Raw genomic sequence first — 24,630 nt, forward strand, 5'->3', positions numbered from 1 at the left:
AACTCTGTGTCTTCAGTGCTGATATTGGAGGGGTGTGCCAGCATCTGCTACTCAATGCTGGGAATCAAACTCATGCTTCAAGCATACTAGAAAAGCATGCTACTCAGTGAGTTACTCTACCCCCCTCCAACTCTGCTTTTATTCATTTGACTTTCAGCATATGTGAAGATTTTATTTATATACATATGTATGTATATATAAATTTTCTTTACTACAATTTAGATGTTTATACATTTATTTTAATAGAATCAATTCAGTTTGCTTTTAATTAATTAATTTGTTTATTTTTTGACACAAAGTCTCACTATGTATTTTTTTTTTTTTTTTGGTTTTTCGAGACAGGGTTTCCCTGTAGTTTCTAGAGCCTGTCTTGGAACTAGCTCTTGTAGACCAGGCTGGCCTCGAACTCAGAGATCCGCCTGCCTCTGCCTCCTGAGTGCTGGGATTAAAGGCGTGCGCCACCACCGCCTGGCCTCACTATGTATTTCTGACTTTCCTGGGAATGATGTATATGTTACATCCAGGTTGCAGGATCCCCCAAACCACCATGGAGTCTGCACTCATAAGTAAAAGCAAAGAGCCTTTATTCAAGCTCGAGCTTGGACTCTCCATCTGTCTGCTGAAGCAGTAGAGAACAGAGAGTGCCAAGCCCAGTTGGGATCATAGTAGAGTTTGGGGGGGATTTCCAGGGTTCAGTACCCTGATTGGCTGACATTTGTCTAGGTGTCTTGGCAAAAGAAGATTAGGTGAGTCCTGGGCTCAGGTACTGGTGTGGGAGGTCCTTCTGTCTATGTGTTGCTCTTACTGGTTAATGAATAAAGAAATTGCCTTGGCCTGTTGATAGGGCAGAACTTAGGTAGGTGGGGAAAACTGGATTGAATGCTGGGAGAAGGGAGGTGGAGAGAGAGATGCCATGGAACCACGGCCAGAGATAGACATGCCAAAATTTTGAGAGTAAGCCACTGCCACATGGTGATACACAGATTAATGGAGATAGGTTAAATTAATATGTGAGAGTTAGTTGATAAGAAGCTAGAGCTAATAGGCCAAGCAGTGATTTAATTAATACAGTTTCTGTGTGGTTATTTCAGTTCTGGGCTGCCGGAATGAACAAGCTGTTCCTTGCATCAAGGTATATCTGATGATCTTATTTAATCTTATCTAATGGTTGGAATGTCAGGTACTTCCCTTTAGATGCTGGCCCTCCCTGGGTTGTGTCAGTTTATGACTTTTCCTGTAACCCCGTGTTGCCTGTCATGGCAGCTGTGCAGCCTGGGCCCCATGTGTGGCCAGGTGGCCCTGGACCCCACATGGCCTGTGCCCCATTATGTGTGGCCAGGCTGTCCTGGGCCCCATAGTGTAGACCAGACTGGCCTTGAACTGAAGAACTACCTGCTTCTGCCTCGCAAGTGTTGAAACTAGAGGTGTGTGTCACCATGCCTAGCACATAGTTTTGGTTTTGGGGCATTTACATTTATTTATTCTTTCTGTCTCTATGCCCACTCCCTCTCTCTCATGTTTGTATGTGTTTCATAATGCATGTGGAAGTCAGTTCTTGATTTTTATCATATAGGTCCTGGGGATCAAACTTAGATCATCCAATTTGGAGGAAAGCATCTTTACCTGCTGAGCCATTTTGCTTGCCCCAATCCTGCTGATTTTATGTTAACATTGGCTGGGTGGGTGTGTTGGCACACTCCTCTGTATTCTGTAAATTATTACCTTAGCTCCGCTAGATTGTTTTGATTTTCTTTTGCAAGAATACTTAATAGCTCTCCAATACTTTCTGTTGAATTATTGAATTATAATTACTGAATTATATCAGAATCTTTTCTCATGCCGATGATCGCATCACTTTCTTTACTTCTATCACTTTTTTAGCACAGTTGCTACCATACCATTCTCCTGCTACCTTATGTAACACTACAGCTGAAGTCAAATTCCCACACACTAGGTAGGAAAGGAAACGCTCCGCTGCAATCACCCAGGGCAGGATTTGGCGCTGCGGGCCCAATCCCGCTTTCTTATTGGTCACGATTGACGCCACTCACGCAGGCGTGCCTTTCCCTGTGACGTTTCAGGCAGCGGATGGTCAGAGTCCTGACAGAGAGGCGGGAGCGGAAGTGGGGAGCCATTGGCCCGGGTGGGCGGGCTCAGGTTGCTACCATGAGTCCCCTTCCGGCGCGGGGGACCGGAAGTTGTGGCCCGGCGGTGCCCACCTCGGCTCCGCAGCCCGAGAGCGCGGCCGCCACCGCCACCGCCACCATGGGCGGGAAGAACAAGCAGCGGACCAAGGGGAACCTGAGGGTGAGGCCCGGCGTGGCAGCCCTGCGGCGCGCGGCCCGGGAGTCTGCAGGGCCGGGAGGGAGGCGTGTGACCTCCCCGTGTGTGCGTCCCCCGCGGGTGGGCAGGTCGAGGAGTTAGGACCCAAAAGACGTTTCACGCCGAAGCCGTGCGTGTCGGAGCGCGCCCAGGGGTGGTGTCCCTGGGAAACGGGGTCAGCGTGCAGCCGGTTGGCACCTGCCCAGGTGGCCGAGGTTGTGGGAGGAAGAAGAGAGCGTGGGCTCCGTGGGCTCGGAAATGTACCGTGGTTTTCTGTCCCCGTCCCTCCCGGCCAAGGCCGGAGCCCCTGGATGGTATGCGTGGCTTCAGTCGGTGTGGCCCCATTGGCTCTGTGGCCTCAAGCTCACCTCGCTTTTTCTGCCTTGCCCTGGTCACTCTGACATCGCCACGTCTTGACCTGGCCTGGCAGGTTTCCGATGCCCTTCTGTTTAGGTAGTTCTAGACACGTCAGTGCACTCTTCCTCCAGTGTCAGCCCCATTTTAATGTAGCTGGTGTCGGTGCCAACAACGCTGTGTGCCACGTAATTTACTAGCTTACTTTATAAACATTTTTAAAAGACAGGTGTTACTGCCCTTGTCCTAATGGATGATAGACACAGGCACGCGCTGGTGTTTAGCACAGTTCTCTTTTATAGACCTGTTCACCGCCTTTGAGTCAGTTAACTTTAGTGATTCCAGTATCAAAACACAACAGTTACAATAGGATCATTCCTATGTTAAATGGTTTTTTTTGGTATTGTTTAATTGTGACAGAATGTATTTAAAAACCTTATTCACTGTTTTAGGGCAAGAATATTAGAATTGCAATCTGTGTATTCTGTTTTGAAAACGTTTTGCTGTATAGCTCTGTCTGGTCTGGAACTCAACTCTGCAGACTACCAGGGTTAAAGGCATCTGCCAAACTCAGAAACCTCCATATTCTTGGCGTCACCAGCTGTTAATATTTGTTCACATTTCATTTTCTCTCTGAATTCATAAATTTGTATCACCTTTAGGCGGGATAATTTCAGTATTTTAACACCCAAATCCTTCACCTTATCTACTCTAAAAGCAATTCCATTCTTCATATACCATGGAAAACTTTAGCCATGGTGGGGCTACTCAAATATAATGTGCAGACTTATAATTCACGTGTCTATTAGCCTCTGTATTTTTAATTCCGTTTTTAGATAATAACATTTTAAAAGCATTTGTGACTCAGTCAAATATTACTGTTCCCTTTGGCTGCCATTTAAGTCTTTAGATTTAGACAGTTTCCCATTTCTTGCCCCCTTGAGCACGTTTTTAAATGTCACAATAACCAGGAAGAGTTGGCATTGCTTTGATTTATTTAGACTCACCTCATTGTTTCCTTATATCAGTTGGAGTTAAGCCATTCGCATTATATCACACTAGAAGTACACAGTACTTGTTCTTGTTTTTCTTTATCAGTGACACTTGCTTAGTGTTGACCACCGAAAAGTTACCTTTTCCCATTGGCTAATAACAAATATGTGGTGTTGCAGTCTGATGTTGGATATATTGTTCTTCAAAGTTCTCTAAAGTTTTTAAAACCCTTAGATGATTCTTACTAGGATCACTTATTACTATGGTAGTTTAAGAACTTACTTTTGATATTGAAAATTATTCAAATAGTGAATTAATTGCTCTTACCTCATTTGAAGTTTAGAGTTTAAGTTTGTATACTCTGGAAGCTTCAGAGTTGGGACTTGAAGTTTAGTTTTTAAAACACTATTTGTGTGTGCATGTGTAGATTAGAGGAGGACTTTCAGGGGCCCATTCTCCATCCCCCTTTATGTGGTTCCCAGGACCAGGCTCTGTGTTGTAAGGCTTGCATGGAAAGTGCTTTCACCCCCTGAGCTATTTTCCCCCCCTTATTTTTTGAGACATAGTTTCTCTGTGTAACAGTCCTGGCTGTCCTGGAACTCTTGTAGACCAGATCAGCTGTCTTTGAACTCAGAGATCCACCTGCTTCTGCCTCCCAAGTGCTGGGATTAAAGATGTGGCCACCACTGCCTGCTGGTCTGAGACTTCTTAATGTAGCTCAAGCTGGCCTCAGATTTGTGATCTTGGTGCAGCCTCTTCAGTGTGGGGATTACAGGCCTGTACCACTAAGATGGCGAACTGCTGTTCTTTGGTTTGTTTGTTTTGAGCCTGGATCTCATATACCAGGATGGATTTGAACTCATTATATAGCTGAGTGTGGGAGTGATTATTCCTCCTCCTCCTCTTCCTCCTCCTCCTCTTCCTCCTCCTCCTCCTCCTTCTCCTCCTCTTTAAAGGTTTATTTATTCATTAAACATACAGTGTTCTGTCTGCATTGCCTGCATGCCAGAAAAGGGCAGGACATCCTATTATAGATGGTTGTGAGCCATCGTGTAGTTGCTGAGAATTGAACTCAGGACTTCTGGAAGAGCAGTCAGTGTTCTTAATTTCTGAGCCATCTCTCCAGCCCCATGATTGCTATTCTCGAAGTATCAGTTTAATGATGGACACAGATTTATAAGAAAGCATGATATATTAAGCAGTTGTGAAACAGGCATGAATGGACAGACTGAGAAAACAGGAGAATGTTGTTTGTTCTGAGGGAGAAAAGCATTGCAAACACCAGTGTCTTGAGGGATAGATAAAAGTTTGTGAGGCAGTGAAAGGAAGGAAGGGCCTTTAGATGGAGAGAAAAGACTGGTTGAATTCTGAAAGCTCATACTTAGGGAACCTGGAGTGGAATTCAGTCTTGAATGATGGGAGATGGGAAAACGGGGGGAGGGGGCAAAGTAGGGTATAAGTATTTAACCTGCAGAGATTAGAGTAGTATCTGTATTTTATACCCACAGTAGATATTGCATAAAAGATACTGTTTGTACATTTAAGGAAATAGTTTTAAATGGGAAGTTGGGGATTTATACGTTTTCAGTTGCTGCTAGTTATCATTGGCAACTTGAACTTCAGTTTCAACACAACCTTCAGTGGTTTAGTAGTTGGAGTTTGTGTTTTATAGTTTTATTTTTTTAATTTGTTTTTGTTTTTTGAGACAGGGTTTCTCTTTGTAGCCCTTGCTGTCCTGGGACTCTCTGTATACCTTGAACTCATAAAAATCCACCTGCCTCTTCTTTTAGTTGACATGACAGATTTCTTTGAATAGTTCAAATGTTTCTTTTCTCATTAGCAACAAAACCCTAATCTGCAGAGTAAGGGACTAGTATATTAATACCAGTCAAAACATTGACTATGATTCCAAACAAAAGAATGTTTTTTAGAAAAATTGATTATATGTGTATGCATGTGAGTGCAGGTGCCCTCAAGGTCCAGAAGAGGGCAGGGCTTCAGATCCTTGGGGTTGCAGCTAAGGCAGTTACAAGCAGCCCAGTTCTGGGAACGAGCTTAGGTGTTCTGCAAGAACAGACACTGCTCTTGACTTCTGAGCCATCTCTGCAGGCTAGGTGTGTCTTTTGGTTTGATCATTACACTGATTTTTGTGTGTATTTTAGTAATTTTGGCTTCCAGTATATGGAAATGAGCTTATCTACTTTGAAAGGATTCCATAGCAGCATGTGGCATTAGATCTCTCTCAGTATGATAAACAAAATTAACTGTTGGACCTATTAGTTTATATCATTATAAGATATATGTATGCAAATATTATAATGTGTGGTATTTGGAAGTTAAAATTTTCATAAGTGAATATATATTTTAGGCTTTGAACTTTCATTCTTTTTTCTTTCAAATGTTCTCAGTGCCCATTAATATCCTAGCACTTGGGAGACTGAAGCAGGAGGGTCAGGAGTTCAAGGCTAATGTGACTACATGAGACTACCTGCAAAATCAAGAGTTGTTCTGATGTTTAGGAAACTAGAATTAGAATTGTGTGTGAGAGCGTTTTTTGTTGTTGTTGTTGTTTAGTTTTTTGAGACAGTGTTTCTCTGTGTATCCCTGACTGGCTGTACTGGAACTGGCTGTACTGGAACTCACATTGTAGACCAGGCTGGCCTCAAACTCAGAGACCCACCTGACTCTGCCTCCCGAGTGCTGAGATTAAAGGTGTGCACCACCACCACCTGGCAAGCAAGAGCATTTTCAATAGGCTCTTAAGACAGAAATACTCATCTCCAGGGAACTTGCAGGCTCGGGCAAGAAGGAGTCCACTGTGGTAAAGATTCTTGTGAAAGAGTTAAAGAAGTTAGTTTCTTGGTGTAGTTTACATATTTATTCTCTCTTTAGCCACAGAACCCCAACTTTTAGAACTAGTGGAATTGTGTGTTGTAAATATCAGTCAAACCAACGACTGTGGATCATTATTTTCAATTAATGTATGTGTGCAAATGTGATCTGACTTTCCCGCTTTTCCTTCTTAACAGCCTTCGAACAGCGGTCGAGCTGCAGAGCTCCTTGCCAAAGAACAGGGAACAGTGCCTGGATTTATTGGTTTTGGGACATATCACAGTGACCTCGGCTATGTTCCTGCTATTCAAGGAGCTGAAGACATAGACAGCCTTGTGGACTCTGATTTCCGAATGGTGCTGAGGAAACTTTCCAAGAAAGATGTCACAACCAAACTCAAGGCAGGTTTTCACTGCGCACGCGCGCGCACACACACACACACACACACACACACACACACACACACCACACATACACACCAATTAAGAATATATTTTTGGCCAGGTATTGGTGGTGACACACACCTTTAATCCCAGCTCTTGGGAGGCAGAGATATGTTGGAGGAGGGGCTGCTTGTTGGTCCCCCGGCTGCTCAGAACCCCGAAATAATCACACAGAAACTGTATTAATTAAACCACTGCTTGGCCCATTAGCTGTACCTTATTATTGGCTAACTCTTGCATATTAATTTAACCCATTTCTATTCATCTGTGTATTGTCACGTGGCTTACTGGCTAAAGTTCTATCTGGCTCCGGCAGGCCTACATGGCTTCTTTCTAATCTGCCTTTCTTTCTCCCAACATTCTGTTTAGTTTTCCCTGCCTACATAAGTTCTGCCCTGTCAACAGTCCAAGGCAGTTTCTTTACTCATTAATCAATAAAAGTAACACAGACAGAAGGACTTCCCACACCAGAGGTAGGCTGATCTCTGTGAGTTCAAGGCCAACCAAGTCTACAAAACAAGTTCCAGGACAGCCAGGGTTGGTTCAAAACCCTGTCTCAAGAAACAAGAAAAAATAATGTAGTTTGTTAGAATAAATGTAAGGTTTATTTGTTGTAAAAGAAAATGTGCAATAATTTATCATTAGTTCCTTTACAGTTGTAATTTTTTTTGACACATAAGTTTAGTTGACATTGACTTTTGGAGTTATAAATTAGTTTGCTGCTCTAAAACATTTTGAACCACATTTTGGAATCTGGCTATGTAATAATTCATGGTAGAGGAATATAAGTTATTAAAATTTTATGGTTTTGCTATGTAGCTCTTGCTGACCTGGAACTTGCTATGTAGACTATGCTGTTCTTAAATTTGTAACAATCTTCCTGCCTCTGCCTTCTTTTTTTATATATATATTTATTTACTTATTATGTATACAATATTCTGTCTGTGTGTATGCCTTTGGCCAGAAGAGGGCACCAGACCCCATTACGGATGTGGTTGCTGGGAATTGAACTCAGGACCTTTGGAAGAGCAGGGAGTGCTCTTAACCTCTGAGCTATCTCTCCAGCCCCCTGCCTCTGCCTTCTGAGTGCTGGAATTATAGGTGTGAGCCACCATACGTGGCTATTGTTATCTAATTATGCATTTGAGTGTTTTGCCTGAATGTATGTATGGGTGCTATGTTCATGTGTGTGCTCCAGATCCCAACAGAAGTTGTTGGATCCTCTGAACCTGTAGTTATGACTGTGAGTTGCTGTGTGGGTACCTGGAACTGACCCTGGGTTCCTTGAAGAGAAAACTGTACTCTTAACTGCTGACCTGTCTGTTTACACTATTTCATTTATTATTTATTATTTTTAAAATTTCTCTTATTTTTTATTATATCGAGATTTGTTGTTATATTTCTGAGCTCGTCTGAGCTTTCTGAGTTTAAGTGGTCTTCCTCAGCCTCTGGGTAGCTGATGCCACTCCGGGCTCAGCTCTGTCTTTTTTATTTGTTTTGTTATGGTAAGTTGAAAAGTCTAAAAGTTCAGTTTCTACTATAATGGATGGTGAATTTTTTTTGTGTCCTTGGCACACATAAAAATAATATATTCTCCTTTTAAATAAAGTAGACTAAACTTCCAGAACAAAAGGGAGAAAGTGAGGAGGCAGTGTTAACATTTGTTAATCCTTGACGATGTTAATTATTTTCAGGCTATGCAAGAGTTTGGAAGTATGTGCACAGAAAGAGACACAGAAGCTGTTAAAGGGGTCCTCCCGTACTGGCCAAGAATCTTCTGCAAAATTTCCCTTGTAAGCATTAGAGTTTATGAGCCTGCTTTTGCTTAAGCTATTTATTTCTGGAGAAGAGTTTCCATTCTGTGTTTGCTACAGAAGGTTGATAATGAGTTTCTTATAGTTACTTAGTCTTTGAATATCTCTTGGATACAATCTGATTGGAAAGGGGGAGAAAAGAAAAATTATTTCATATTATTGCCCATAAAGAAGCCCTAAATCCTCAATATTTCAAAGCAGGTATTTTCTTTTTCTCTTCTTTGCTTTCTTTTTCTTTCTTTTTTTATAGCTTGTAATTGGATGGGTCCAGGGCGGGGTGGAGGAATGGGATTATTGTTTACACATGCTCCACTACTGAGTTATTTCCTTAGCCTGTCAGAAGTCGCTATTAGTTTGATTATATACATAGATAAATTTCTACTGTGAGTCATTGTAGACTATTTACAGATATTCATATTTATTTTTAAACCACATTTCTATTATTAATAGGACCATGATCGCCGGGTTCGAGAGGCTACACATCAAGCTTTTGAAAAACTTATCGTTAAAGTAAAGAAGCACTTGGCTCCATATCTCAAAAGTGTAATGGGATATTGGCTGATGGCTCAGTGTGATACATACCCCCCAGCAGCAACTGCAGCAAAAGATGCATTTGAAGCTGCTTTCCCTCCAAGCAAGCAACCTGAAGCCATAGCGTTTTGTAAGGAAGAAATTACAAGTGTGAGTTTCTGGAGTCATTCTGTACCTGTGTTTCTCAATCATCTAAGGCTCTCAGGCGTATGTGGTAGCTCTTTTACCTGAAGTGTCAAGAAGAAACAGATCATGTCTCTCTTTGCATATACAATAACATAAAAGATTTCTGTAACCTCAAAAGGTGTAAGGGATTGGCAGGATGGCTCAGTGGGTAAAAGTGCTTACCGTGTAAGCCTGAATACCCGAGTGTTCCTTACAGCCCTCATAAAGGTAGAAAGACACCTGATTCCACAGCTGTCCCCTGACCTGCACATGTGCACGGTGTGTGTTCTCTGTGGGCCAGAGATGGGAAAGGAAAACAAATCCTATCTCTCTCAGATTTGTTAGCTGATTATCCCATGGTACTGCAGTTATAAGAATAATGAATAGCCAGGTGGTGGTGGTACACACCTTTAATCCCAGCACTTGGGAGGCAGAAACAGGTGGATCTCTGTGAGTTTGAGACCAGCCTGGCCTACAAGAGCTAGTTCGAGGACAGTCTCCTAAGGTACAGAGAAAGTTTGTCTCGAAAACCAAAAAAAAAAAAAAAGAAAGAAAGAAAGAAAGAAAGAAAGAAAGAAAGAATTACTGAATAACAAGTAAAGTAACTGCAAGTATTTAGTGGAAGATTTCTCTTGATGGGATTTGGAGCTGTCATAAAGTTCCTGTTTTTACCACAGTAGCAGCCAATGTAGGGAATAGATAGGAAGAGAAAAATGGCCAAAATTCAAACCTATGTCTGATTTGGCTAGTAGGTGGGTTGAGTGTGTGGGAATTTTTATTTTATTTATTTATTTGTTTATTTATTTTTAGATAGGGGTTTTCAGTGTAGCCCTTGCTGTCCTGGAAGTCACTCTAGATCAGGCTAGCTTCGAACTCAGAAATCTACCTGCCTCTACCTCCCAAGTACTGGGATTAAAGGTGTGTACCACCATCGGGTATTGGATTTTCCCAATATCTGATCAATATTGACAGTTCCATAAAATCTTAATGTTTTGATGGTTTTCTCTTTCAGGTACTGCAGGATCACCTTCTAAAAGAAACTCCTGATACACTCAGTGACCCCCAGTAAGTTATGTTGTTTTTAAGTAATTCTCAGTCCTGATATACTCAGTGCCTCTCCCCCTTCCCCAGTAAGTTACATTGTTTCTAAGTAACTCACATGAGGCATTTATTTTGTTGGTTTCCATGTGTAGTTTAGTGTGACATGTTCTAAAAGGAATTCCAAATGCAGGTGAAATTATTTCAGAGAATGCTACATGGTGCCTACTATGTGCTTTTACTTCAACTTTGGCTGGCTATTAAATTTGAATTTTCTGAGCTACATATGCAGTTCTATTGGAAAAAAAATTACATTTTTTTTCTCGTTTACCTTTGGCAGTCAGAGCAGCAGGAACTATTGTAAGGTTTGGCATACTTGAAGAAGCTAAGAAGTTGTATTGAAGAAGTAGTGAAGGGTTTTATTGACCTTTATGTTGTTGTAATCTAACTGTTGAGCCTGCATCAAATAGGCGGGTGCCTTTCCAGCCTTCCTAGAGTCCCTCAGCACTTGCTGCCCAGAGAGCATTGTACTTGTGGTCACTTCCTTCCTGTGTGCAAGTGTGGCTTTCATTTGAGATAGTTGCAGAATGTGAGATTAAAATTCTGCCTGTGGACAGCCAGATGCCACCTCAGGTAAATGCCCTAAGAACCCTAAGAACCCGAATTCAAGCCCTAGGACCTGCATGGTAGATGGGGAGAAACCATTCCCCAGTTTGTCCTCTGACTTCCTTATATATACCTGACTTTAAAAAAAAAAAAAAACCAACAAAAAACCCTAAAACCAAAACCTATTTATTTTTCAAATCCAGAAGTGTTCCAGAGGAAGAGAGAGAGGCTAAATTCCATCGAGTTGTAACGTGCTCCTTATTGGCGCTAAAGAAACTGCTTTGCTTCTTGCCTAACAATGAGCTCGATTCCCTGGAAGAGAAATTTAAGTCACTTTTATCACAGAATAAGTTTTGGAAGTATGGAAAACACAATGTACCTCAGGTATCATAATAGTTCTTAAGATCCTTTTCTGTAACTTCCCCCGAATTCACTGCGTTTATGCTGATGTTTATTGTTTATGTTTAGAATCATGCAAGCACATCTTTGTAGTTGGCCATTCAGAACTTCATTGCCTCTCTTACTAGACGGTTACTGTATCTTCACCTCTCCGTTGTTGGGGTTGAACTGACGTCCATGCTTTGCTAATGCTCCAGAATCACTCTGCACATTGTCCAGCTGTGGGTCTGTGTTAATTCCATCTACTGCAAGAAGCTTCAGTTAGGGTTAAACAGTGCACTCATCTGTGGTTATAACAATATGTCATTAGGCATATTAGTGTTTTATATGTAAACATATATAACTGTTTTCAAGAGAAAACTTTAAAGTTTGCTGCCTGTTAAAATGTCATTTATAGGTAATACTTTGCTGAATTTGATTTGCTATTATTTTTGAAGAATATACATAAATATTTTATAAGGCCAAATATATTTTATTAAAGTTTTTTACTTATTGTAATTATAATTGCATCATTTTCTTATTCTCTCTTTTAAATTTATAACCTCTTTTTCTTTGACACACACACACACACACACACACACACACACACACACACACACATATACACACACACATAAACCTAAAGATGTTTAATCTTTAATAATATATTCCTAAATATGTAAGTACAACTTGCTCAGTCTGTAAGTTACTTGTATATGTATGACTTCAGGCCTGACAGTTGATATTGGACAATCAGTTGGTTCTTTGGGGAAGATGGTTTCCTCTACTTTCAGCGTTCCTTACTTCCCTGTAGGATTTTGTCTGGGGCTGAGGCCTTGTGAGCTTTCCCCCTTTCGTGTCTGTTGGTCTTGTCCTTGCTTAGGTTATGTTCAGGCAGCCTATGGGTAAGACTTCTTAACCAATAATGTTGCTTTTTTGACATTTCTAGGAGACAAATCTCACAGCAAAGCTTTTGTTCTGGCTACTGCAGTCTTTCCGCCCCTCTTTTGTTGTAGACGTGTCATTGGCAGTGGGCTCTACAACTCTGTTTTGATGGTTGTAATTTTGTAATAGTCTCCTCTTTGAAAGAGATGGTTCTTTGATGAGAGGCTGAGAACTACACTTATCTGTGGGTATAAGGATAAATGTTTAGAATATAGTTAGGGACTGTGCTGGTTTAGAAAGTAGCAATTGTCGGTTCTCCAGGATCCATGACTTTTCTACTGTAGGCTGGCTGACTGAGTTTCCAGTACCAGGCATTATTTCCTCCTTGTTGAGCAGGCCTAGAGGTTACATATGGCTCAGGTGGAATGGAGTCAGATGGGTGCAGGGACCGAGATGGTGTGAAGAAGTGCATCCTGGTCCAAGCATGGAGTTTGGGGTAGATCTCTGGGGGTTGGGGTGGGGTTGAGGAGAGGAGGATAAGGTGGACTCATCTGTCTAGACCCTGGGGAAGGCTCTGCAGGATCTGGCTAAGTGGAGTATTGGGTGTGGTGTGGAGGCGCCTGTAGGTTCAGAATTGGGGACAGGGAGAGACCTCAAAGAAGCCTAAAAATGGGTAGTGGAGCTCTGGATGTGGGACTAAGGCTAGATTTGGGGGCTAGGGGAGGGTACATGGAGCAGGATCAGGTGGTCTCACCAGGCATGTGTAGGATCGCTCTTCATATCTTTTCAAATCTCAAAATGCATTATTTATATTCCACATCTTCATTTTAGACTGCTTTATACAGTCTTATATGATAGCAATTATTTTGTTTTTAATTTTCAATTATCTCATAGCTCTCCATCTCTGTTCCACAATCCTCACAACAGAGCAGGCAGCATGCCACAAACTGACAGTATGTCGCATGCCTCAGGCATCACTTCCATTACATCGCTTGTCAGCACCAGAAGTTGGCATGCACGCGTCTCCTACATCGAGTTTTACCAGACTCTACATGAGATATATATTTCTACTTTTTACAAACTACCCAGCTTGCTGGGCAGTGGTTGGCGCATGCCTGTAATCCCAGCACTTGGGAGGCATGTATTATTTGTATTATTCCACTGTCTGTGATTTTATTGTGCCTGAAGTCAGTTGTTAGTCTTTTTCTCTGGCCACTTAAAAATTTTTATCTTTATGTTTTCTTTTCTGTGAACTCACTATGTAGATCAAGCTGGCGTTGAATTCATAGAGATCCTCCTGAGGGCTGGGATTGAAGGCATGTACCATGCACCCAGCTTTCTTTACATTTTCTTTTTTTAAGAACATTATTTTTATTTTATGTGCATTGGTGTTTTGCCTGCATTTATGTCTGTGTGAGGGTGTCAGGTCCCCTAGGACTTGGGCTATAGACTTTTTTGAGCCTCCATGTGGGTGCTAAGAATTGAACTCAGTTCCTCTGGAAGAGCACTGACTACTCTTAACCACTGAGCCATCTCTCCTGCCACTCTTTACATTTTCTTAACTGCAGTCTGAGATGTTCTGGTGTGGATTCTCTTCCATGCATTTATGTGTCCTGCTTATGATTTATTAGGATTCTTGAATCTGTGGATTGGGGCATTTAATTGACTGGAATTCTCAGATATTGCCTCCAGATACTTCTTTTATTTTATTCTTTCTTACTTTGGTGTTGTAATTAATGCAAGATGAAATCACTTGCATATTATCTTGTATGTCTCATTTGTTTTTCACAGTTTTTGCTCTGTGTGCTGCTTATGGATTCCCTTTATTCAGTCTTCCACTTCACTGACTGTGTTTAGTTTGCTTGTCTCAGCCTATCCATACTGTCCAAGCAAAACAGCGCAAGCTGGTTATTTTTTGAGACAAGTTTTCTCTGTATAACAGATCTCATTGTCCTGAGCTCACTCCTTAGACCAGGCTGGCCTTGAACTCACAGAGATCTCCCTGCCTCTGCCTCCCAAGTGCTGGGATTACAGGCATGCGCCAACCACTGCCCAGCAAGCTGGGTAGTTTGTAAAAAGTAGAAATATATATCTCATGTAGAGTCTGGTAAAACTCGATGTAGGAGACGCGTGCATGCCAACTTCTGGTGCTGACAAGCGATGTAATGGAAGTGATGCCTGAGGCATGCGACATACTGTCAGTTTGTGGCATGCTGCCTGCTCTGTTGTGAGGATTGTGGAACAGAGATGGAGAGCTATGAGATAATTGAATACCTTAAGTCTCAAATGAAAGACCATCCTAACATGGCCTCAGCAGTGGCTGCCATCTGGACTTTGCTGGAGTTCTTGAAAAGAGACAAAGGAGAGACACTTGAGGGCCTGAGGGCCAATCTCACCAGTGCCATAGATAGCGCTGTGGTGTGAACTCCTCCATGGCCGTTTCCTCTGTTGGAGAGCGTTTCCTTCACCTCGTCAGCCTCATCTCCCTGGAGTACTGTGATTACTCCAAACGTGCGAAGATCATGATTGAGAGGGAAGCTTTTCCTCAGGAGAGTGTCCCTGTCAAGAAATAAAATTGCTGATCCGTACCATACTCTCATCAAAGATGGGAGGGCGGGAGCAGAATTTTGACTCACACCTACTCCAGAGTCGTCCTGAGGGTCCTGGAAGAAGCCATGACTGCCAAGAAAGTGGTTCAGTGTGTCTGTCATGGAGACTCAGCCTTATTTATCCCGGAAGAAAATGGCCAAAGCCCTCTGCCACCTCAGTGTTCCTGTCACTGTGGTGTTGGATGCTGCTGTTGGCTATGTCATGGAGAAAGCAGATCTTCTCATAGTTGTTGCTGAAGGAATGGTTGAGAACGGAGGAATTATTAACAAGATTGGAACCAACCAGATGGCCGTGTGTGCCAAAGCCCAAAATAAACCCTTTTATGTGGTTGCAGAAAGTTTCAAGTTTGTACGGCTCTCAACCAGCAAGACATCCTAGACAAGTTTAAGTTCAAGACAGACACTCTGAAGTCTGTGTAGACTGGGTAGGACCTCAAAGAGGAACACCCGTGGGCTGACTATACTTCTCCATCCTTGATCACCTTGCTGTTTATGGACCTGGGTGTGCTGACACCATCTGCTGTAAGCCATGAGCTCATCAAGCTGTACCTATGAGCAGAGTCCCCTCCTGCCAGCTTGCAGGGAACATATGTGCATGGCTGTACAGGGTGAGCTAGACAGGGGCCAAAACTAAATCAACTTTCAGATTTGTATGCAAAGGTTCACATCGGAAGTCCTGGAGAATCCTTTTAACTCAGCTCTCTCACGTCTGAAACTTGTTTGCAGTTCTAGAACCAAGCTGAAGCATCCTTCCAGTTTTCAGAAATTCACTGTTTCCAGAAGTACAAGTTAGGTGACTGGCTGGCTGCAAACCCAAGGAAGGACAGCACACGAGTGGGGACCTTCTTCTCATAACACCATACTCCAGGCTGGTCTGAATCAGTGATTGCAGTGACAGCCACTGAGAATACATCATAGGATGTCTTACAAACAAGGCAGGAAACTTGCTAACTGCATCTGGCCTCAGGGCTCCATCTCAGCACGGTCAAGCCAGACAGGAAAAACACCAATGCAGGAACCACCTTCATAGGATGCTGCTTACAGAGTGTCTGAACCTAACCTCTGCCTTACTTTAAAAATGGTTAGGTCCCAAACAGTTTTTATAAGTTAAACATGGGAACAAATCAGGATCTTTTCAAATAAATTATATGAAAAATAAAAAAAAAAACCACGATGTAGGGCTAAAGATGGCTCAGTGGGTCAGAGCTTTTGCAGAGGATTTGGGTTCCGTTTCCAGTATCCACATAGTAGCATACAGCCATGGGCAACTCATTTCTTGGGTATCTAACATCTTCTTACAGCCTGCCCCCTTTAGCCTGGTGTCTTTGCAGGCATGAGGCATGGACACGATACACATAAATGCAGGCAAAACACTCACACATGTAAATAAAATAACTCTCAAATTAGTTTTTAAAAGACTAATGAATATGGCATAAGAACAGGCAAGAGGACCAATGGAACCGAATAGAAGACCCAGGTATCAATCCGTACATCTTCGAACACCTGATCTTCAGCAAGGAAACAAAAAATATCAAATGGAAAAAAAGAAAGCATATTTAACAAGTGGTGCTGGCATAAGTGGATATCAACATGTAGAAGAATGAAAATAGACCCATATCTATCACCATGCACAAAATTCAAGTCCAAATGGATCAAAGACCTCAACATACAGCCAGCCACACTGAACCTTATAGAAGAGAAAGTAGGAAGTACACTTGAGCACATTGGCACAGGGAACCACTTCCTAAATATAACCCCAGCAGCACAGACACTGAGAGAAACAATTTAAAAAGGGATCTCCTGAAACTGAAAAGCTTCTGTAAAGCAAAGGACACGGTCAAGACAAAACAACAGCCTACAGAATGGGAAAAGATCTTCACTAACCCCACATCAGAGGTCTGTTCTCCAAAATATACAAAGAACTCAAGAAACTGGACACCAAAGGAACACATAATCCAATAAAAAAAAAAAAAATGAAGTACAGACCTAAACAGAGAACTCTCAACAGAGGAATCTAAAACGGCTGAAAGACACTTAAGGAAATGTTCAACATCCTTAGTCATCAGAGAAATGCAAATCAAAACAGCTCATCTTACACCTGTAAGAACGGCCAAGCTCAAAAACACTGATGACAACTTATGCTGGAGAGGTTGTGGGGGAAAGGGAACACTTCTGCATTGTGGTGGGAATGCAAGCTGGTACAACTCCTTTGGATGTCAGTGTGGCAATTTCTCAGAAAATTAGGAAACAACCTTCCTTAGGTTAGTAATACCACTTTTGGGTATATATCCAAAGGATGCTCAATCATTCCACAAGGACGTGCTCAACTATGTTCATGGCAGCTTTGTTTGTCATAGCCAGAGCCTGGAAACAATCTAAATGCCCCTCAACCAGAAGAATGGATAAGGAAAATGTGGTCCATTTACACAATGGAGCACTACACAACAGAAAAAAAAATGACATCTTGAATTTTACAGGAAAATGGATGGAGCTAGAAAACATTTTTTGAGTGAGGTAACCCGGACACAGAGAGACAATTATCACATGTACTCACTCATAGGTGGTTTTTAAACATAAAGCAAAGAAAGCCAGCCTACAAACCACAATCCCAGAGACCTTAGACAACAATGAAGACACTAAGAGAGACATACATAGATCTAATCTACATAGGAAGTAGAAAAAGACAAGATCTCCTGAGTAAATTGGGAGCATGGGACCTTGGGAGAGGGTGGAAGGGGAGGGGAGAGGATGGAAGGGGAGCAGAGAAAAATGTATAGCTCATAAAATATCAATAAAAAAAGGAAAAAAAAGACTAAAGACTATTGTAGCAGTTAAAGGATATTTGTCTCAAAGATGGGTTCTTCTCACAGTGTCATATGTGGAAGACATGGAAGGGCAGAAGGGTGAACCTGCTCCCTCAAGCTCTGCTGTACATTATTGTCTCACTGGTTTTTTCTTTTGGTGTTTTTGGTGTTTTTTTTTTTTTTTGTTTTGTGTTTTTTTTTTTTTTTCAGACAACCTTACCATATAATTCTGGTTATCCTGGAATTAACTTTTTGACCAGACTGACCTTGAACTCACAGATCCACCTGCCTCTGCCTTTTGAGTGCCAGGATTAAAGGCATTTGCTACAAGACTGAGCTTTCTTTTGTTAATTATTAATTGCATTTATGAAGGTGATGTGCTCAAAACACTTCTACACAGCAGTGAGGTTTCAGCATACGAACTGAGTTTGTGGTCAAACATCAGACGTAACACCACCTTTGAGTTTTACATTGAAATTTAGATTAATAAATTTTGTTTTAGGAATTAGGTATGCTGTTTTTTCAGATCTGTGGTCTGCTATCCCGAAAAAATCTAGTTTCTTGAAAATTTAGTTTCTTCAGATAAGCACTGTTTTGAAATTTGTGGCGGATTAATTTGACATCTTGTATTGGTGTGCTTGCTTTTCTTTCTGTTCCTTGTGGCTAATGTTGCCCATATTTTGCATTTGCTATATGAGAGACCCCAGATAAAGAACTGTGCTATTAAATAGGATTTGTGTGAAAAATTTTATTCTTTCTGCCTTTATTCTGCCTTGGTAATTCCAAGTGTCTTTTCAGATTGTTACTCTTTAAGATTTTAAAAATTGTTTTTACATTGCCTTTAGTTACATGAACAGGAAAGTTGTGAGCTATCTTAGCCTGCTGCTACCACAATTAATTGTACGAAACGTCAATGGGTTTCAGCTTAATTCCACTTTCTGTTCCTTTTAGATCCGCTCAGCATATTTCGAGTTAGTTTCTGCTTTGTGCCAACATGTTCCCCAGGTGATGAAAGAGGAAGCTTCCAAAGTGAGCCATTCTGTCCTGCTTAGTATTGATGACAGTGACCCTGTGGTCTGCCCAGCTCTCTGGGAAGCTGTGCTCTACACACTGACAACTATTGAGGTACGTAGCGAGGCACATTTAGCTTGTTGGGCACTGCTTGCCTTTCATTTGTGTTTTACATCCCAAATCCCATATGAGAGAGATCTTTAGACTGTACTGTCTAAAACTCATTGGAAAAATGCTAAACGAATTCGATAAACATTTAAATGGCATAAATGTTAACATTTCCTTCTCTATTCCTTTTGTCCCTTCCTTGCCTCTCCTTCCTCCCCACCCCCCCTCCCCATCCCTTTGTTTGAGACAGAGTTTTTGTGTATCTTTTCCCTGACTGTCCTGGAACTCACAGATACTTGCTGCCTCTGCCTCCTGAGTGTGAGTGTTGGGATTAAAGGTGTGCATCACCCTGTCTGGCTTTTTCGTTATATTTTTTGAAACATTTATTTACTTTCTCACGTGACCAGTTTTAAATCTCCCCAGGAAGCACAGGAGTGTGGTGTGGCTGTCACACATGACTTGAGTCTTTGATCACAGTGGTTTTACTTCATAACTTAGTAATTTTACAATTCAGTTTCAGTACTGCAGAAGTGTTTCTGTGTAAGGTCCACTTGCTCAGTGATTGTGCTGCTGGAACTTTTCACTGGGAGGATTTCTCAACCAGAAATATGTTCATTTTTTTTTTAAGAAAACAGCTTTTATAATAAAAGTATTTTTAAATAATCTTCCTGTTAGTATAACAAATACATGATTATTAAATGTAACACATTTAATTTTTCAGATTTTTATTGTAATTGTGCTGAGAGATTTTAATGCCTTGCTAGTTAAAAATTTTATTTTTAAATTAAAAAAATTGTTTTTGAGGCAGGGTGTCCTTCCATCACCCTGGCTGGCTTTTCTTTTTTTAGATATTTATTTATTTATTATGTATACAATATTATGTCTGTGCATGTGCCTGCAGGCCAGAAGAGGGCACCAGACCCCATTACAGATGGTTGTGAGCCACCATGTGGTTGCTGGGAATTGAACTCAGGACCTTTGGAAGAGCAGGCAGCGTTCTTGACCACTGAGCCATCTCTCCAGCTCCCCCTGGCTGGCTTTGAACTCACGTGTTGACCAGGCTTCTGCTCCCAGGGCGCTGGAGTTAAAGATGTATCCTCCTATACCTGGACTTATTTTTAGTTTTTATTTATTTTTCTTTGAAGGAAGGGTCTTGCTATATAACAAAATGAAGCCATATGTACAGCTGCATAGCATCCCACCTGCTGTGTATACAGGTGTACCCTACCGTTCCCAGCTTGACTTTCTTTTCTCAGATTTGTTTTCTCTTAGTTGAGAAATATAATTTCTAATTACTAATTTTTTTTTTTTTGGGTTAGGATTGTTGGATTCATGTAAATGCAAAAAAGAGTGTATTTCCCAAGCTGACGGCTGTGGTTCGTGAAGGTGGCCGGGGTCTTGCTGCTGTCATATATCCTTACCTCTTACCATTCATCAGCAGACTCCCTCAGTCCATTACGGAGCCAAAGCTGGAGTTCTTCAAAAATTTTCTCACCTCTCTAATTACCGGGTAAACAATTAACAATTTTTAACTTAAAAAAACAACATTTACTTCCTTATTGTGTGTATGTGTTGATGTGTGTGCATGTGTACACATGCACGCGCATGTGTCACGGTGTTTGTGTGAGGCTCAGAAGACAGGCTTCAGGACTCTCTTCTGTCTCCCGTCATGTAGGTCTAGGGATTGGCTCCAGCAGTCAGGTTCAGTGACAAATGCTGCTGCCACTGACCATCTTGCTGGCCTCAGTTCTGTTTTCAGAAGCAAAAGGAATCTTTCTTGTTTTCATTCTCATAGATTTCCTTCTTATTTGAATTTTAAAGCTTTCAGAGAAATAGAAGTGACAGAGCAGAATAGAGTATTGTCACTGCCCAGGCTGGGCTGGGCGCAGATGAGCCTCAGCCTCAGCTTTAGCATCCTAGATGGCTAGGATTAGAGGACATGGAATTGCAACTAACTCACGTCTTTGAAAATGGTCAGAGCTTCTATAAAAGGATAAATGCAGTTAAGATAGAAACAGATCATATTTTAAATGAGTCATGATATTTTTGACAAATACAGATGCCCAGATTCAGAAAATGAGCTGGTGAAGTTTTTAAATGTTCCCTACAATCAAATGTTAGAGCTGTTTAGGACCTAGGATCTGGCTCACCTGCCTGGTAGCATGTGCTAGCTCTCAGGTGTTGCGCCCAAGCGCCAAAAATGTTTCTTCTGTTTAACACTTGAAAAAGTTCACCTTGGTCTGGACAGTGGTGAACATACCTTTAATCCTAGCACTCAGGAGGCAGAGGCAGGTGGATCTCAGTGAGTTTGAGCCCAGCCTGGTATAAAGAGAGAGTTCCAGGACAGCCAAGGCTACACAGAGAAACCAAAAAAAAAAAAAAAAAAAAAAAAAAAAAAATCTTGGACTGGAGAAATGGCTTAGTGGTGAAGAGCACTGGCAGCTCATACCTCTCTTTAAGTACAGTTCCAGGGCTTCTGACAGCCGCACACATACATACGTGCAGGCAAAACGTGAATGAACATAGAATAAAATAAATTATAAAAAAGAAAAATTGAAAAAGTTTACCTCATTTGTTGAATTTAATAAAATGTGCATACATCTTAAATATTATAATCTCTGGTTATGTCTCATTTTTTATACTTACAGATAATTGACACCTAAGCAGGAACTTAATTTTGAAAATAAGTTTTTTCTTTTTATAATTTTTAACATTTACATTCTCATCAGCTGTGTGTTTTGGTTGTTCTTAGTTCTTAGTATTTTAGTGTTCCTCCATCCCCATACTTTCTCTGTGTATCCTGACTGCCCTGGAACGTGCTTGGTAGGCCAGGCTGACCTTGAACTCACAGAGAGCCACCTGCCTCTACGTCCTGAATGCTGGGGTTAAAGACGTGCCCTGTCGTGCCTGGTTAGTTTTTTTAAGACTCTTTTAATGTCTTTAGTGATCCTGAGTTTTTATTTTCTTTTTCTTGGAAGAATAATTCTGTTATTATTTCTTAGGCTGTCAACAGAGAGAACCAAAACAAGCTTCTCGGAGTGCTCAGCCATCACCTCTGCGTTCTTCGAATGCTTACGGTTCATAATGCAGCAGAGCTCGGGCGAGGAGGAGATGGAGCAGATGCTTGTCAGTGAGCAGGTGCGTGTGCAGACCACCGTGCCCAAGCTCCCCGTGCCGTGCTGACACTGTTGCTAGTCAGCCTTCACGCTTTTCACTCTCATAATTTACACACTGAATAGTGTAGTTCTGACTGCATAAGTGAAAATTCCATATTGTCAGTTGCTAGTGTAATATCCACAGACTAATTTACCATATCCATTGTCTAGATTTAAATCCCTGACTGCTTTAGAGGGAGACAGTGCAAAACAGATTTTGGATGGTGCTCTTGGTGATGTTTAGTGTAGGTTTAACTTATTCAGTAATAATTTTGTTATTTCTAAAATGCTCGGGTGCACTTACCCCTTTATAAACGGTTGATTCAGGATAAAGAACAGGTTCTGTAATTGTAGATGCTGAAAGTTTGTTAATACCTTAGGTACCGTCTCTTTTTAGAAGATGTATGTTATGTGTGTCTGCATGTGTCCACTGGAGCTAGAGTTAGGGTTGTGAGCCACCTGCTGGGGTGCTGGGAACCGATCTCCAGTCCTCTACAAAAGCAGTACATGCTTCTAACTCCTGAGCCACCTCTCCAGTCCCATTGTCATCGTCTCTTACCTTTCTTCCTTTTGCTTTTTTGAGACAGAGGTTTTTGTATGTAGCTTGGTATCTTAGAACTTACTCTGTAGATCAAGTTAGCCTCGAACTTAGAGATCCACCTGCCTCCATTTCTTAGCTCTATAACTCTGGAAAGCTTTAAAACTCTGAATTTTTCGTACTTAAATGCCCTAATTATCTTTCAAATGACTTATACCCTATTCTATTTATTTATTCATCTATTTTATTTATCTATGTATTTATCCACCCATTTATTTATCTATTTATTTACCTGTTTATTAATTTTTAGGCAAGGTCTTACGTAGTCCAGCCTCGATATCAGCTTCCTATGTAGCCAAGGTTGACTCTGGACTCCTGATACTTGTGCTTCCACTTCCCAAGGGCTAGAATTATAGGCATGTACCAGCTGGCAGGCTTCTTGCAGTCTTACATGTTTCTTGTATCTTTTAATTATGTGGGAAAAATGCAAAGCTGAGTTTAGAAAACATAAAGAAAACTAGATTATGAATTATGGTTGATTATATTGTAAAATTAATTGTGGTACAATAGAGTGAAATTGTCAAACTTTTTGAATGACTGAAAAATATTTGAGTTAACTTTTTTCAGATATCTGAGTGGAAAAACAGTCATTTACCAAATAGGTATGTGTGTGTGTGTGTGTGTGTGTGTGTGTTTAGTGTATGTGTATTTAAGTTTAGTGCATGTGTGAATGCATTTCTCAGGGATCCACTCTTCTTACCTTTTGAAGCAGGCACAAAATCGGATAGGCTGTCCGGCCTCTTAACCTCAGGCATCTACCTGACTTTTTAAATTTAAATTTTTTTTCTCTAATATGGATTTTAGGGATTGTAGGAAGTCCTCATGCTTGTATGACAAGCACTTTAGTGACTGAGCTGTTTCCCTGGCCTTCCAATAGGAGGCTTTATTGTGTTTTAATATTGTTTAAGCTTTCTTGGAAACTGAAGTTTTACATTTTTTACCTTCTTTTTTAGTTGATCCCATTTATTGATACCGTTCTCAAAGATCCAGGATTGCAACATGTGCCTCTATTTAACCATTTAGCAGAAACACTAAGTTCTTGGGAAGCCAAAGCCGATGCAGAAAAAGATCCTGAAACCGTTTACAATTTGGAGAATGTTCTGCTAAATTTCTGGGAAAGACTGTCAGAGATCTGTGTTGAGAAAATCAGTGAGCCAGAAGCAGATGTGAAGTCTGTATTGGGTGTGTCTAACTTAGTAGGGGTACTTCAGAAGCCAAAGAGTTCGTTGAAGTCAAATAGAAAGAAAAATGGTAAGGTCAGGTTTGCCAGCGGGGCACCTGGAACTAAGAAGGAGGATGAGAAGTGCGCATCTTCAGAAGGCGAGAACTGCGAAGGCTCTGAAGGAGCTACGGAGTCTGCTCTCCTTCAGAGTTCCTTAGACCTTGTGTCTCCCTTAAGGAAAAAGCCCCTGGAAGACTTAGTCTGCAAACTTGCAGAGGTGAGCATTAACTTTGTCAATGAGCAGAAGTCAGAGCGGCACCTGCAGTTTCTCTCCACGCTGCTGGACTCCTTCTCCTCAGGCCAAGTATTTAACATCCTCCTTGGTGACGAACAGAAGAACGTTGTCAAAGCCAAACCTCTGGAGGTAGGCAGACTCACTCAAGAAAACCCTGCAGTGCAGTTCTTGTATCATAAACTGGTAGGCTGGCTAAACGAGAGCCAGAAGAAGGACAGGGGCTTCCTGGTGGACATCTTGTACAGCGCCCTCCGATGCTGCACCAGTGACATGGAAAGGAAAGACGTCTTGGATGATCTAACTAAGGTATCACTGTCACACACCTTCCTTCTGCGAGTGTCTTTATGATCCGTGATAGGAATGAGCCTGCTTACTTGACTCTGCATGTCACTTTAAAGACAAGCAGTGTGCTCTGTACTGTTTGGGAAAGTACTGGGCTGGACTGCCTGGTGTTGTCCTTTTGTTGTGGATTCGGGGAAGCTTCTGTTATGTTGTTAAAGCTTTCCCGTTTGTCCTGTAACTTTCTG

General features: G+C 41.5%; 1 protein-coding gene and 1 pseudogene across 1 annotated transcript in view; both read left to right on the forward strand.

The window, feature by feature from the left end:
• Nucleotides 1-2,171: 2,171 nt before the first annotated feature.
• Ltn1 (listerin E3 ubiquitin protein ligase 1) overlaps nucleotides 2,172-24,630 on the forward strand; it is a 65,952-nt gene continuing 43,493 nt past the window's right edge. The window contains exons 1-10 of the mRNA XM_038344342.2: nucleotides 2,172-2,307; nucleotides 6,699-6,902; nucleotides 8,639-8,737; nucleotides 9,209-9,439; nucleotides 10,467-10,519; nucleotides 11,302-11,482; nucleotides 18,726-18,899; nucleotides 20,213-20,403; nucleotides 21,896-22,031; nucleotides 23,600-24,409. Coding sequence (XP_038200270.1) covers nucleotides 2,266-2,307; nucleotides 6,699-6,902; nucleotides 8,639-8,737; nucleotides 9,209-9,439; nucleotides 10,467-10,519; nucleotides 11,302-11,482; nucleotides 18,726-18,899; nucleotides 20,213-20,403; nucleotides 21,896-22,031; nucleotides 23,600-24,409 — 2,121 coding nt within the window. The 5' untranslated portion in view covers nucleotides 2,172-2,265. The remainder of the gene's footprint in view (nucleotides 2,308-6,698; nucleotides 6,903-8,638; nucleotides 8,738-9,208; nucleotides 9,440-10,466; nucleotides 10,520-11,301; nucleotides 11,483-18,725; nucleotides 18,900-20,212; nucleotides 20,404-21,895; nucleotides 22,032-23,599; nucleotides 24,410-24,630) is intronic.
• Nucleotides 14,609-15,525, forward strand: LOC119824198 (annotated as a pseudogene).

This window comes from Arvicola amphibius, chromosome 10, assembly GCF_903992535.2.
Source record: "Arvicola amphibius chromosome 10, mArvAmp1.2, whole genome shotgun sequence".
Classification (NCBI taxonomy): Eukaryota; Metazoa; Chordata; class Mammalia; order Rodentia; family Cricetidae; genus Arvicola; species Arvicola amphibius.